Here is a 16,674-nt window from a genome sequence, read left to right as displayed (position 1 = left end):
AGAAAGGCATGGGTACCCATTTTAGATTCAGTAGAATGCGTACTTTCCAAAAATATATGGGTTTGGGGGGTAAACGTATATTTCTGTGTTTTTACCCCACAAAAATGCAGTCAATGTGTTAATTTTTCATTAGATGAAGTTACCCACAGGACTATTTGTATGCGCTAACTTCATTTTGAGGCCTCTAAATGCCAGATACTTTGGTAAACCTATGAACAATGGCCACCAAACTGTTTGGAGGAACGCTGGCAATCATATTTAGGGTGCTTTTTCTTGGTGCGTAACGATACATGGGTGATATGGTGCTGGGAAGTTGAAGCTTTGAGGCAATTTTCAGATATTTCACCAAAACCGACAATTGTGGGAAAGCCTTGCGACTCAGTAGTTTGGAGCAGAAAGGCATGGGTACCCATTTTAGATTCGGTAGAATGTGTACTTTCCAAAAATATATGGGTTTGGGGGGTAAACATATATTTCTGTGTTTTTACCTCACAAAAATGCAGTCAATGTGTTGATCTTTCATTAGCTGAAGTTACCCACGGGACTGTTTGTATGCGCTAACTTCATTTTGGGGCCTATAAATGCCAGATACTTTGGTAAACTTATGAACAATGACCACCAAAATGTTCAGAGGAACCCTGGCAATCATATTTAGGGTGCTTTATCTTAGTATGTAATGATACATGGGCGATATGGTGCTGGGAAGTTGAAGCTTTGAGGCAATTTTCACATATTTCACCAAAACCGACAATTCTGGGAAAGCCTTGCGACTCAGTAGTTTGGAGCAGAAAGGCATGGGTACCCATTTTAGATTCAGTAGAATGTGTACTTTCCAAAAATATATGGGTTTGGGGGGGTAAACATATATTTCTGTGTTTTTACCCCACAAAAAATGCAGTCAATGTGTTGATTTCTCAGTAGCTGAAGTAAAGTCCTGATCAATTTGGATGTGCTAACTTCATATTGGTGTCTCTAAATGCCAGATACTTTGGTAAACCTATGCATAATGGGTATCAAACTGTTCAGTGGACCCCTGGCAATCATATTTCAGGTGCTTTTTCTTGGTACCTAATATAGTTTGGGATATGCGGAGCAGCAAAATAAAACCTTTGAAATGATTTTTCAGAATTTTGAATTTTTTGTTGAAAAACCGCTATATTCAGACAAGGTTTTATGTTTGGTAGTTGGGAGTAGAGAGACATAGTTACCCATTTTGTAATCGGCAGAATGTGTACTTTTCAAAAATGTATGGTTTTCTGGGGTAAACCTACAGTTTCAGGATTTTTTGCCTTGGAATCTAAAGCATGCCGTTTTCTGCCTTAGTGCTTTCAAAATTCGGTAATATACTGCCGGGAGTTTTTGCTGTACAGAAATCCGAAATCTCCCTAAAACTATACATATCTGGTATTGGCACGTTCGAGAGACATAAGGCTTTCCAAATCAGTTGGATTTTCATCCGTAAAATGAAATATTTTTCTGGTATAAATTGATATACGATGAAAAATGGTAATTTTTCTTTTTTTTTTGGTATTTAGCACTATAAATTTTTTTGCACAGGTGGAAATACATGAAAACTCAGGCAGATTTAGAAAGCTCAGTTTCTACCGAAAAAAACAATGTATAGTTTTCCTAGGTAAACTATAGGTTTCCCCTCAGAAAATGCCCCTAAAGTGAGAGAGCACAAAATGTTTAAAAAACGGCTGGCATTTCGCGTAACCAAAATGTGAAATTCTGCTGGCACTTAAAGGGTTAATAGGGAATAAAGATAAATATATAGGAAGGTCAGTGATCCCAATGTTATTAATAGGGAATAAAGATAAATATATAGGAAGGTCAGTGATCAAAATGTTATTAATAGGGAATAAAGATAAATATATAGGAAGGTCAGTGATCCCAATGTTATTAATAGGGAATAAAGATAAATATATAGGAAGGTCAGTGATCAAAATGTTATTAATAGGGAATAAAGATAAATATATAGGAAGGTCAGTGATCAAAATGTTATTAATAGGGAATAAAGATAAATATATAGGAAGGTCAGTGATCCCAATGTTATTAATAGGGAATAAAGATAAATATATAGGAAGGTCAGTGATCCCAATGTTATTAATAGGGAATAAAGATAAATCTATAGGAAGGTCAGTGATCCCAATGTTATTAATAGGGAATAAAGATAAATCTATAGGAAGGCCAGTGATCCCAATGTTATTAATAGGGAATAAAGATAAATATATAGGAAGGTCAGTGATCCCAATGTTACTAATAGGGAATAAAGATAAATATATAGGAAGGTCAGTGATCCCAATGTTATTAATAGGGAATAAAGATAAATATATAGGAAGGTCAGTGATCTCAATGTTATTAATAGGGAATAAAGATAAATATATAGGAAGGTCAGTGATCCCAATGTTATTAATAGGGAATAAAGATAAATATATAGGAAGGCCGGTGATCCCAACGATAAGGACGTTTCTGAACAGTGTTTTACTGTCAAGTCCTCAAAAAATCCTTGCTGCCAAAGTAAAGTAGAAACTCAACTCGTTTAGCCTTGAGATGGCAAATCAATACCTGACTAGGTTCTCACCTCTCTTATCTCCGTGAGGCGTAACACGGAACCCCCAAATTGGGTTGCCACCTGGCTGGTATTTTACAGGCCTGGCCAGTAAAAATGATGGTTAATCCCAATGTTATTAATAGGGAATAAAGATAAATATATAGGAAGGTCAGTGATCCCAATGTTATTAATAGGGAATAAAGATAAATATATAGGAAGGTCAGTGATCCCAATGTTATTAATAGGGAATAAAGATAAATGTATAGGAAGGTCAGTGATATGATCCCAATGTTATTAATAGGGAATAAAGATAAATATATAGGAAGGTCAGTGATCCCAATGTTATTAATAGGGAATAAAGATAAATATTTAGGAAGGCCAGTGATCCCAATGTTATTAATAGGGAAAAAAGATAAATATATTGGAAGGTCAGTGATCCCAATGTTATTAATAGGGAAAAAAGATAAATATATAGGAAGGTCAGTGATCCCAATGTTATTAATAGGGAATAAAGATAAATATATAGGAAGGTCAGTGATCCCAATGTTATTAATAGGGAATAAAGATAAATATATAGGAAGGTCAGTGATCCCAATGTTATTAATAGGGAATAAAGATAAATATATAGGAAGGCCGGTGATCCCAATGTTATTAATAGGGAACAAAGATAAATATATAGGAAGGCCAGTGATCCCAATGTTATTAATAGGGAAAAAAGATAAATATATTGGAAGGTCAGTGATCCCAATGTTATTAATAGGGAATAAAGATAAATATATAGGAAGGTCAGTGATCCCAATGTTATTAATAGGGAATAAAGATAAATATATAGGAAGGTCAGTGATCCCAATGTTATTAATAGGGAATAAAGATAAATATATAGGAAGGCCGGTGATCCCAATGTTATTAATAGGGAATAAAGATAAATATATAGGAAGGTCAGTGATCCCAATGTTATTAATAGGGAATAAAGATAAATATATAGGAAGGTCAGTGATCTCAATGTTATTAATAGGGAATAAAGATAAATATATAGGAAGGTCAGTGATCCCAATGTTATTAATAGGGAAAAAAGACAAATATATAGGAAGGCCGGTATTTTTTTTCAGAAAAGCTGGCAACCCTACCCCCAAATGAGAAAAATCATTATATTGTTGCCACGCCCCATTATGTCAAAAGCCCACCCACAAATGTAGAGCTGACACCCGTTTCTATTTCTTTAGGAGTTAGCAGATATTGGGCTCTTTTGCAAAAACGAAGTGATCCCAAATAAACTTAAATTCGTCCCACGGCAGAGGCAGAGGTCTGACCTAAGTCAGTAAATTTCAATTAATTCTGTGAAGAGAAAAAGAACCCCAATTGCCTCTCACTCGTTCAGCGGTTCCTCAATTATTAGAATACATATTAAGTGTTTTGTGATTGTCAAATGGCAACCACTGACTGATTAAAAAGTAAAGTGCTTAATTTTAACCAAATAAATTACATTAAAGTGCAAGTGCAATATAATTCATTCTATTAATTATAATATAACTTAAAGGTTAATAAATACTTAATTAATTACTTTCACACAAATTAATAACCTTATGATACAATGTGTTATCCGGTACGTTAGGTTTGCATCCACAATCAATCTGATCAAAGAATTAATTAAGGTTAATGAAATGCTTCAAGTGCTAATATGATTGCTGTTAGATGGCAATTACCATAAATTCATAATTGCTTCAAGGTTAATTTATTGTAAAGTGCTTAACAGTGCTAAGTAATTGATATTGATAAATAGGTAAAAATACAATAGTTGATATAGTGAGGACCACAATTAATGGGATAAATTGCCTTTAAAAAATACACATGATGCTCAGGTTAAAAAGTTTTAGCAAGAAAAGGAAATTAGAAGAGGTGGAGTTGTCCCAAAAACTACTACCTAATTGTTTGCTATCCCTGGGACACCACAAAGACAAAGGAGGCAGAGTATCCGGGACTGTGGTCTCGTAAATTAATCTAAATCCTATTTTGAGAAGAGCTGAATAACCCTAAAAAACCACAAATCCACGGGCTCTTGTGAACTTTAGTAGCAGAGAAAAGAGAGATTACCGAGCACTGGTTGAAGTGAATATCTTCCCCACCCCTTCTATTCCGTTAACCCAATAGACTCAAATCCTTCTAAAATTGAGTTTAAAAGAGGAATCCAAACGCCAACGCGCGTTTAGCATTAACTTTGAATGTTTTTTTTGGCTACTTCGACCATCGAATTTGACCTTCGACTACGACTAAAATTCGTTCGACTATTCGACCATTCGACCATTCGATAGTCGAAGTACTGTCTGTTTAAAAAAAACTTCAACCCCCTACTTCGCCACCTAAAACCTACCGAAGTGCAATGTTAGCCTATGGGGAAGGTCCCCATAGGCTTTCTAATGTTTTTTTGGTCGAAGACAAATCATTCGATCGATGGATTAAAATCGTTTGATCGAATTATTTGCGGTAAATCCTTCGACTTCGATATTCGAAGTCGAAGGATTTACATTTGGCAGTCGAATATCGAGGTTTAATTAACCCTCGATATTCGACGCTATGTAAATCTGCCCCACAGTGTCATATGTGAAAATACGCCTTTTTCAAATTTTCACTACTTTTTCCATGAAGTAAAATGGGACTGATTTGCCCATCACCAGGAGCATAAGTACAGAGGTGTTTAATTAGTAACCCAATTTGGCTGGAAATCCGCCAACCTGGCAACCCTGGTGTGCATGCACGTGACATCACTTCCACTAATGTCACTTCTGCGCATGAAAAATGGTTGACAGCTGCGTAAATGTCATCTCCCCCAACCAACTATCTGATCCTTCAACAATGTAAAGGTGCCATCCCTACCAGCCAGCGATTCAGGATATAGTTAGCCACCCACAAATTTTAATTTCATTCTGTGGAAACCTGGGCCATGGCTAAATCGAGGCAGCCAAGGGCAGTAGCCTTAAATTACAAGGGCACCCAAAACCATGAAAATAAAAAAAAAATAGCTGTCTCCCCTGTCATATATATTTAATTAAAAATGCCAAGGTAAAAATATTTATTGGTCTTTTTCCTCAGTGTTGGTGAAGATCAGCACCATATTGGTTGAAGAGCATTCAATCTCCTTTTGAGGATTCAGGGTTGCTAGGTCAGTTATGCCAGGTGATGACCCATGGGCTTTCCATGTCATGTATAACATCACTGAAGGAAAATCCAATTTCTAGAAAATGCTCAAGCCAGTTTTGTTGAGAGCAGGAGGCACAGGGTTGGGTGGCAGAGTGATTCAAGAACAAAACCCAAGAACAAGATGTCTCCTGTTATATTTCAGTCTTTCTATAACGTTGCTTGCATCTGAGCTGCCTCCCAGTAGGGCCTGCATCATTCACAGCATGTGTGTGGTGTGTATCCAGGGTGGGGGCATTGCAGTTTTTGCACCCAGTGTCCGCAAAGTTTTTGCCCATCACAACTGGCATTCCAATGGTTAGGTGCTTGTGTGACAACTACTTTTTAAAAATGTGTGCCAGTTAAGTTATAATAAATATATATGGACTTCTTGGACTATATGAAGGATAGAAAGATATAAATTAAGACAGCACTCTGGTTAAGGAGAATATTTAATTGGTAGATAGCTACGGACACAAGGCCTAACGTATTTCTGGGGGTCAATCCCTCTCAATTGACTTACAAAGATGAGGTCACATTGTGTAAAATATAGTTTGCAACAGCGACCTCTACAAGTTACATAAAAAAATAGAATTTATTCCTTCAGTTAACAGTTTAAAACCACTGCAGTATATTTATAAAATCACATGCAAACCAATGAGCAATCAAGGTAATATTATACTTGTAACACCCTCTTGGCGACTCCTCCTGGTGCCAAGGTTGTACATTATTACCGACTTACAGGTCCTGAGTCCCCATTGAAAAAATCAGGAGTTCCAGACCCTAATGGTCGAGCTCCCAGGCATGGGGACCCCTACCCCAGCCTCAGAGGCCTCCTGCCTCTACATAGTGGCAGCTGAAATCGCTATCTCCTTAGTGAGGTACAGTCAGCATTTAATCGGATTTAATCGTTCGATCGAACAATTTTTCATTTGATCGTTCGATCGAGCGAATTACGGTAAATCCTTCGTCTTCGATATTCAAAGTCGAAGGATTTTACTTCGACAGTCGAATATCGAGGGTCAATTAACCCTCGATATTCGACCCTATGTAAATCTGCCCCCTAGTGACTTCTTTTGGGACCGGCCATGCTACACCAACACAAGGGCTCTGCCCCTTAGGAAACCCTGTAGTTAGTCCCAAAAAGGGTATATGCACCATGAGGCTCCGACTGTAGGGGAATTAACCCTCCGGGTCCCTACAATACTTTGTGCTAATAGCTGTCACCCAAAACATACCCAAACAGTATCCCATACAGTCAGTTCATCGTAGGAATAGTAGAAACTGCTCTCAGGATGTAACTTTTAAGGAACAGTCAAAACAATTTTTACAGGAGGGGATATTATGCAGACTTAGTAAAAAAAAAACACACACTCATTAGAAAGCAACAACATATAATGATAAACAACAGGAGATAGAAACTGTGTTTTTCGTTACAGACTATAGCAAAGAGTTTAACCAAATAGGGTAAACTGTCAAGGTTGGAGGTGTTTCCTCTGGAGAAAATGTGTTTGCAAGGGGACATCATTATTAGAGGACATTACAGCAGGGATAGTGGGGAATCTTTTGAGGTTGGGGAACACCCTGCTAGGTGATGTTGTCATGGCTGATTCTATTAAAGGGGTTGTTCTTCTTTAAGGGGCATATTTTTCAAGGGGCAAATTGAAAATTGGCAGTAAAAAAATTTGAATTTGAAAAAAATTAGAATATCGAAAGTTATCATGTACTGTCTCTTTAAAAATTCAACTTCGACCATTCGCCATCTAAAACCTGCCGAATTGCTGTTTTAGCCTATGAGGGACATCCAAGAACCTATTTGGAGTCAATTGATGGACTTTGAGAAATCAAAGTTATTTTTTTAAAATACTTCGAACCAAATTAAATCGAATGCGCTGTTACTTCGATTCAAACAATTAGAATACAGCCTATTCACCCGCATTTTATTTTTATTTTTTATAAATTTCGGTTGGTCTTTTTTTCCAATTTCGAAGTTATGGGAGTTCAAAAAAACTCAATTTGACCCTTGATAAATCTGCCCTTAGTATGATGTAGCGAGTGATATTCTGAGAACATTTGCAATTGATTTTCATTTATTATTTGTGGTTTTTAAGTTATTTAGCTTTTCATTCAGCAATTCTTAAGTTGGAGATGAGTAATTAGTAGCAATAACAATACATTTGGAACCTTACAGAGCATTTGTTTTTTAGACGGGGTCAGTGACCCCTATTTTAAAGCTTGAAAGAGTCAGAAGAAGGCAAATAATTTAAAAACTATATAAAAAATAATTAGGACCAACTGAAAAGTTGCTTATAATTGTTCACTGTATAATATACTAAAAGTAAACTTAAATGTGAACAATTGCTTTAAAGCCTTTAAAAGTGAATTGGATGATTTCTTGAAGAAGCACAATATCCAAGCTTATTGTGATTCTCACATCTACAGTTAGTTAGTATAGGATCTATTATCCAGAATGCTTGGGACCTGGGTTTTTCTGGATAAGGGATGTTTCCACAATTTATATCTCCATACCCTAATTCTGCTAAAAATGATTAAATAAAAGGGATACTTTAACAGAAACGGATCAGCTAAAAGTGCTGCTCCAGTAGAATTCTGCCCTGAAATCCATTTTTCAAAAGAGCAAACATATTTTTAAATATTTAATTTTGAAATCTGACATGGGGCTAGACATATTGTCAGTTTCCCAGGTGCCCTCAATCATGTGACTTGTGCAATATAACAATATAACTTGTAAATATAAGGATAGCACTCAATAGTAAAAATCCAAGTCCCACTGCAACCAGTGTGAAGTGCTGGCTCTTTTTGAAAGCACATGACCAGGCAAAATGACCTGAGATGCACCTACACACCAATATTACAGCTAAAAAATACACTTGTTGGTTCAGGAATGAAATGGTATTTTGCAGACTGCTCAAAACTTAGCCAAATACTGGCTATAGGTTCTAGGAGGTCCCCATAGGCTAACATAGCAATTCGGCAGGTTTAAGGTGGCGAAGTGTCGAAGGCGAAGTTGTTTTTAAAGAGACAGTACTTAGATTTTTGAATGGTCGAATTTGTGAAGTATTTTCAATTCAAATAGAATTTTGGCCTATTCGACGGTCGAAGTACCCAAAAAATTACTTCTAAATTCAAACTTTTTGAATTCGAAAATTCACTTATGGGCCCATAATTGTTTTAAAAAAATAAAGGATAATGGGACAATTCCCAAATTCAATAATTCTTCAGCCACTCTTGAAAGGTTTTCATCTTTCTCACCATTTTATGCCTTTCCTAAATCTGTTTTTAATTTAATGTCTCACCCAGCTACAGTATCACATTCTCATCTCAATTCTCGTATTTCTCAATGTTCCTCTGGACCCGGACAGTTAAATATTCTCCCCTACTCATACCTCTCTCCCGGGACAGTTTGTTTATCATTTCAGGTATCCATAATGCTATTCCTCTGCAGTCAGAGCAGAGCAGCCCAAAGGAACAGCTTAAAGGGAAAATAAACCTCAAAAATGAGTTGGTATAAACTTATTCAGAGTGGTCCTCTGAACACTTTTGCACTTTTTACTGTTATTTTTCTATTTTACATGGTTTCTTAGATATAAGAACAGTTTTAGTCTACTAGGCAGGCTTTGGCTCAACAGAGTGTCAGTGACTCTAAGGGGCAGATTTATCAATGGTCGAATTTTGAGTTTATGGGCGTTTCTAAAAATTCCCATAAACTCGAAATTTGAAAAAAAATGACCAATCGAAATTTATTAAAAAATTTTGAATCTTTTAAATTCAGGTAATTAGGATCGACCTGCAAACTCTAATCAAATTCGAATCAAATTGGATTAGAGTTTTTTCACAAAAAAAGTTTTTTTTTTCAAAAGTCCACCAAATGAGGTGGTCCCCCATAGGCTAAAACACCAATTCGGCAGGTTTTAGATGGCGAATAGTCAAATTTGAATTCTTAAAGGGACAGTACACGATAAATTTTGAAATTCGAAATTTCAATATTTTTTTTACGTGAATCGAACTTGGACTAGTCGAATTACACTAAAATAAACTTGAAATTCGTATTCAAAAATTCTAATTTTCAATCCAATCCTTGATAAACCTGCCCCTAACTGTTAACCCATGGGTTGCTGACTTTCAATTGAGCTAAAAGCCTGCTATTAGTGAACTAAAATTGCAAATATCACAGAAAAATAAAAATAATGTAAATTGCAAAAGTGCTCACCCTGAGTAAGTTTACAGCAATTCGTGTAGATCCCATCACAGAGTTCTGTGAACCAGGATGGTAAATGTGTGAAGAATGTCAAATACATGATTATAGAATGAGAGAATTAAACATAAGTAACAAGTTCACTCTGCTGCCATCTTTCCACACCATTGGGAATCTTTATTTGTGTATGCATTGGTAAGACTTTCTTGATAAGACTACTTAGCTTCCCAAAGTCTTCACTATAATCCACCTACCATACCAGTAGTTCTAGGTGTAGTATATTTGTCTGTGCATTTACCACTGGAGTAATACAGAGGAGTAGTTTCTCTCCAGTGCCTGTTCTGCTATGTCTCTCTCTCTCTCTCTCTCTCTCTCTCTCTCTCTCTCTCTCTCTCTCTCTCGTAGAGCAGAGTTGTACCCTGATGTCTGATTGTTAAGTTAGATGTTCCTTGCTGAATAAACATGCAGAAAGTTGCTGCTGATGTGCCTCCTGTTTCTGGAGCCTTAGTATCATATGCAGAACACTGACACTTAGGGGCCGATTCACTAAGCTCGAGTGAAGGATTCGAATGAAAAAACTTCGAATTTCGAAGTATTTTTTGGGTACTTCGACCATCGAATTGGTTAAATTCGTTCGAATTCGAACTAATCGAACGAAAAATCGTTCGACTATTCGACCATTCGATAGTCGAAGTACTTCCCCTTTAAAAAAAACTTCGACCCCCTACTTCGGCAGCTAAAAGCTACCGAAGTCAATGTTAGCCTATGGGGAAGGTCCCCATAGGCTTGCCTGTGATTTTTTGATCGAAGGATTTTCCTTCGATCGTTGGATTAAAATCCTTCGAATCGTTCGATTCGAAGGATTTAATCGTTCGATCGAACGAAAAATCCTTCGATCGATCGATCGCAGGATTAGCGCTAAATCCTTCGACTTCGATATTCGAAGTCGAAGGATTTCAATTCGAGGGTCGAATTTCGAAGTATTTTTAACTTCGAAATTCGACCCTTAGTGAATCGGCCCCTTAGTCAGAGTGGTCCTCTGAACACTTTTGCACTTTTTACTTTTATTTTTCTATTTTACATGGTTTCTTAGATATAAGAACAGTTTCAGTCTGCTAGGCAGGCTTTGGCTCAACAGAGTGTCAGTGACTATGGGGCGGATTTATCAAGGGTTGAATTTCGAGTTTATGGGAGATTCTAAAAACTCCCATAAACTCAAAATGAGGGGGAAAAAATGACCAATCGAAATTTATTAAAAAAATACTTTGACTTTGAAAGGCTACACAGTGAACACAACATGGAGGGTGTAGAGGCTCAGGCATAGTGAAATCCATCTCTGGCTCCAGTGGTTCTTTAAAACCAGGTGAACTCTTCATCAGGCAGATGATCAGATACACATTACGGTTCACATTTACTAAGCTCGAGTGAAGGATTCAAAGTAAAAAAAACTTTGAATCTCGAAGTTTTTTTTGGGTACTTCGACCATCGAATAGGCTACTTCGACCTACGACTTCGATTGGAACGATTCAAACTAAAAATCGTTTGACTATTCGACCATTCGATAGTCGAAGTACTGTCTCTTTAAAATGAACTTTGACTACCTACTTTGCCACTTAAAACCTACCGAGCTTCAATGTTAGACTATGTGGACCTTCCCCATAAGTTTGCAAAGCTTTTTCTGATCGAAGGAAAATCCTTCTATCGATGGATTAAAATACTTCTAATAGTTCGGTTCGAAGGATTTAATCATTCGATCGAACGGTTTTTCCTTCGATCGATCGAACAAAGTATTTGCGGTAAATCCTTCGACTTCGATATTCGAAGTCGAAGGATTTTACTTCGATGGTCGAATATCAAGGGTTAGATAACCCTCGATATTCGACCCTTAGTAAATGGGCCTCCTAGAAGTGGTGGGTTCAGACTTTGGTGGTACAAAATGAAATCAATAAAAGCGCAAATACTTTCTTCATCGGTTGTTACACTATCACAGATGTAGCGCTCACAACACTCAGAGATAGTACTCACTGGCTTCATGAACAATATCCAGTTGTAGAGAATGTTAATCCATTGCCAGGGAGTATAACAATTCCGAAAACTTTGTTGGAACAAACAATCCCGACCTAGAACATTTTATTTTCATTAAAAAAACACTGCTATTTTTGTAATTAATTAATGTGAGTAATAACTACTTATTAAAAATACACTGATGCTTGATGAATCTTATAACATATTATATACATACTTATAACTATGTTGGTTTTCATTTTGTTTCTGCTTTGTTTTTGCTTCTTTCTGTTTGTGGTTTTAGTTTCCCCTTTAGTCCTGCTTGACAAACACACAAGGTGTTAGTTTCTGAGTATCACGGGTGTCATTACATCTTTCTATGTCTCATTATCTGCTCCTGCTCATCATGTCTGTCCTGTTGTTAATTATCTCTCTCTGTAAGTAGCACCTGTTTTATATATCAGATATATGTTACTTTTACTACAAATATTATAATATATCTAGATTGTACTAATATACTACTATTGTATTGATCCATGTCTTTTCTGTAGCACTAAATATAAATGTGATTTAAAGGGTTTGTTCGCCTTCAAAATAACTTTTAGTATAATGTAGAGAGTGATATTCAGAGATAATGTGCAATTGGTTTTCATTTTTATTTGTGGTTTTTATTTAACTTTTTATTCTGCGGCTCTCCAGTTTGCAATTTGAGCCATCTGATTACTAGGATACAAATTCCCCTAGCAACCATGCACTGATTTGAATAAGAGACTGGGATATCAATAGGAAAGGGACTGAATAGAAAGATGAGTAATGAACAGTAGCAATAACAATAAGGGGCAGATTTACATATTTAACCCTCGATATTCGACTGCCGAATGTAAATCCTTCGACTTCGAATATCGAAGTCGAAGGATTTACCGCATTTATGTTTGATCGAACGAAAAATCATTTGATCGAATGATTAAATTCTTCAAATCGAACGATTCAAAGGATTATAATATGTAATAAAAGGCACTAAGGGGCACATTTACTAAGCTCGAGTGAAGGATTCGAAGTAAAAAAACGTTGAATTTCGAGGTTTTTTTTGGGTACTTCGACCATCGAATAGGCTACTTCGACTTTCGACTACGACTTTGAATCGAACGGTTCAAACTTAAAATCATTCGACTATTCGGCCATTTGATAGTCGAAGGACTGTCTCTTTAAAAAAAACTTTGACTACCTACTTCGCCACTTTAAACCTACCGAGCACCAATGTTAGCCTATGGGGAACTTCCCCATAAGGTTTCTAAGCAATTTCTGATCGAAGAAAAATCGTTTGATCGATGGATTAAAATCCTTCGAATCGATTCAAAGGGTTTCATCGTTCCAACGCACGATTTTTCCTTTGATGAACCGATAGAAGTATTTGCGGTAAATCCTTCGACTTCAATATTCGAAGTCGAAGGATTTTACTTTAATGGTCGAATATCGAGGGTTAATTAACCCTGGATATTCGACCCTTAGTAAATGTGCCCCCAAGTGTGCCAAGGAGCAGTAACCCATAGCAACCAATAAGATGTTTGCTTTTAAACAGATGACCACTAAATGCTACCAGCTGATTGGTTGATATGGGATACTGCTCCTGGGCAAACTTAGTGCCTTTTATTACAAACTAGACATTAAGCCCGTTAAATTAACGGGCGCTAGAACATATGTCGTCACATACCTCCCAACATTTCAGAATGGGTAACATTAGTAGGCAGGGCCCCCTTTGTAACACTGGTGGCCAGGGGGTTAATGCTGGTGCCCAGGGGGCGTTAACATTGGTGGCCAGAGGGGTTTAACATTGGTGGCCAGGGGGGGTTAACATTGGTGGGCAGGGGGCGTTAACATTGGTGGCCAGAGGGGTTTAACATTGGTGGCCAGGGGGGGTTAACATTGGTGGGCAGGGGGGGTTAACATTGGTGGCCAAGGGGGGTTAACATTGGTGGCCAGGGGGGGTTAACATTGGTGGCCAGGGGGGTTAACATTGGTGGCCAGGGGGGTGTTAACATTGGTGGCCAGGGGGGTTAACATTGGTGGCCAGGCGGGGTTAACATTGGTGGCCAGGGGGGTTAACATTGGTGGCCAGGGGGGGTTAACATTGGTGGCCAGGGGGGTGTTAACATTGGTGGCCAGGGGGGTTAACATTGGTGGCCAGGGGGGTTAACATTGGTGACCAGGGGGGTTAACATTGGTGGCCAGGGGGGGTTAACATTGGTGTACAGGGGGGGTTAACATTGGTGTACAGGGGGGTGTTAACATTGGTGGCCAGGGGGGCATTGGTGGCCAGGGGGTGTTAACATTGGTGGTCGGGGGGGGTTAACATTGGTGGCCAGGGGGGTTAACATAAGTGGCCAGGGAGCATTGGTGGCCAGGGGGGGTTAACATTGGTGGCCAGGGGGGTTAACATTGGTGGCCGCACTTCGCCAGGCGAATTTACACTCTGGTCGGCGTCTATCTACTTCGCCAGCGTAAATTCGCCAGCGTAAATTCGCCAGAGACGGGCCGTGGGGCACATGTGCAGTAGCGCATTTCCACGGACACAGGGACTGGGACTGGACGCAGAGACACTTGGACTTTATTATATAGGATCCCCCTAGTCTCATACATCACTCATTACAATATATCAATCATTGCTGGATCTGCCACATAATCTGATTGGTGGATACATAAACACTGTGCTTAATATGATAAATAAACAAGCTTCTTTAATAACTCTGTTTAGCAAGAGTTCTGAATGTGTCAGAACAGGTAAGAAAATGTTTTTGGTGGAGCGTGTTCCCCATAAATTCATCTTCTATGACCTTCAAAAAGATCTACAGAAAATATCCAGCGTAAAAAGAAAGATCTCCAGTGTTTGCAGTTGCAGCTAGTGAAGTGGAAGCCAAAATATATTTACAATTAAAAAAGTTGTGTAATACATACGGCTATAAACACCAACATAAGTGCAAAGGAAGTGGTTAAATGTTCCTTCCTGACAGGAAAGCCAGAGAATTCAGACAGTAGCCACTGACACCCACAGTATAATCCAAGCACCCATAGTAGGTCTTAGTGTGTTCTGAAAGTCCACTCTGGGCTAAAGTGTGTATCTCATACGGCCCATGAATAATTCTAAGGAATTCTGCTTTATAAGCATGTCATGCACCATTCACTTTCTAAGGCAATGTCATATGCTAAGAAAAAAGATGAATCCAATAGTGGGCCAGATTCAATTCAGTGAGAAAAAGTTATCTCCTGGTTATCACGTGAAAAATCATGGACGAGATTCAATTTGAGGAGAAAAAACTTTTCTCCAATCTCAGTTCCAGTTTTTTTCGCACAGATTTCAATAGAGTTTTCACATGATAAACCGTGAGATAGGTTTTTATGAATTAAACTGCATCTCAAATTGAATCTCATCCATGAGTTTTCACGTGATAAAACAAGAGATAACTTTTTCTCACTGAATTGAATCTCCCACAAGCCAACACAGTCTTAGCTGCAATACAAGTCGCCGTGAGACTCAAAACGTTTTGCCGCAAAGATTGCGTTGGCTTGTGCCAAATTCAATTCAGTGAGAAAGCGTTATCTGTTTTATCACGTGAAAACTCATGGACGAGATTCAAATCGTGGAGAAAAAAAACTTTTCTCCAAATTCAGAGGATTCAAAGAAAGAGGCTGCTCTGATGTTCTTCTGCTTAGAAAAGATTTGAGAAAGGTTTTTAATGTTTTTCCTAAGCAGAAGAACATCAGAGCAGCCTCTTTCTTTCTCCTGACAACTTCCTTTACAAGTTATCTAAATTTTTAAAAATGATTTCCTTTTTCTCTGTAATAATAAAACAGTAGCTTGTACTTGATCCCAACTAAGATATAATTAATCCTTATTGGAAGCAAAACCAGCCTTTTGGGGGTTATTTCATGTTTACATGATTTTCTAGTTGACTTAAGGTAAAAGATCCAAATTATGGAAAGATCTATTATCTGGAAAACCCCAGGTCCAGAGCATTCTGCATAACAGGTCCCATACCTGCATTCAAAAAAAGGCCTAAAACATCTTTATGTGAACAGGATAAACCATTACAAGTAATGGTTTTTACAAAACGCAACAATTAGATATACTGTATGCACTATGTGAGATATACTGTATGTGACATATTCATTTGTGATATATATACTCAATTAATACAGAATGTTGCATCTAATAGACTCTGCTTTTTTTGCAGCAGCAGTTGCAGTTATGGCAAGTACAGGTGAGAGTTTCCTTTTATTTCTCTCCTAATGTCACTAATTGTTTATTGGAATATACAGGCGTACAGGAGGTATAGGAATGCTGGGTGCTCCGATACTGAATAGCGCACTCTCGTGAGCACAGGGGCTGGCGTTAGGACCGCACAGCCATGGGAGGGCGCGCATGTGAAGCATCCGGCGCTGGCCTCGGGGCTCCGCTTACATAAATTCTGCTGCCATTTAGCCTTTTTTCAATTTCCGCTACACAGCAGCTTGTTTATACAGTAGAACTATAGTAGTGTTTCTGAAGTGTGGGGCAACACTACATGATTTTTTCATTACTTTAAAACACTTTTGTTACTGTTCCTTTAATATCTTGGAATTAGAAAAAAATAATGAATGTGAATGACAAATGTTCTTAGAACAGCACCCTCATCAAATTTTTTATTAACTTATTTTAAAGGTTACTTATCCTTTAAACTCTAGGTATGTAAAA

At 37.8% G+C, this 16,674-nt stretch overlaps 1 protein-coding gene across 2 annotated transcripts in view; it reads left to right on the top strand.

The window, feature by feature from the left end:
• The first annotated feature begins 16,155 nt into the window (after window positions 1–16,155).
• LOC108699127 (Fc receptor-like protein 4) overlaps window positions 16,156–16,674 on the top strand; it is a 30,379-nt gene continuing 29,860 nt past the window's right edge. For both annotated transcript variants that reach the window (XM_041573605.1, XM_041573604.1), the window contains exon 1: window positions 16,156–16,201. In XM_041573605.1, the coding sequence (XP_041429539.1) occupies window positions 16,189–16,201 (13 nt within the window). In that variant the 5' untranslated portion in view covers window positions 16,156–16,188. The remainder of the gene's footprint in view (window positions 16,202–16,674) is intronic.

The sequence above is a fragment of the Xenopus laevis genome, chromosome 8L, assembly GCF_017654675.1.
Source record: "Xenopus laevis strain J_2021 chromosome 8L, Xenopus_laevis_v10.1, whole genome shotgun sequence".
Taxonomy (NCBI): Eukaryota; Metazoa; Chordata; class Amphibia; order Anura; family Pipidae; genus Xenopus; species Xenopus laevis.
Note: the sequence above shows the minus strand (reverse complement) of the source record. Positions and strands in the feature narration are given on the sequence as shown.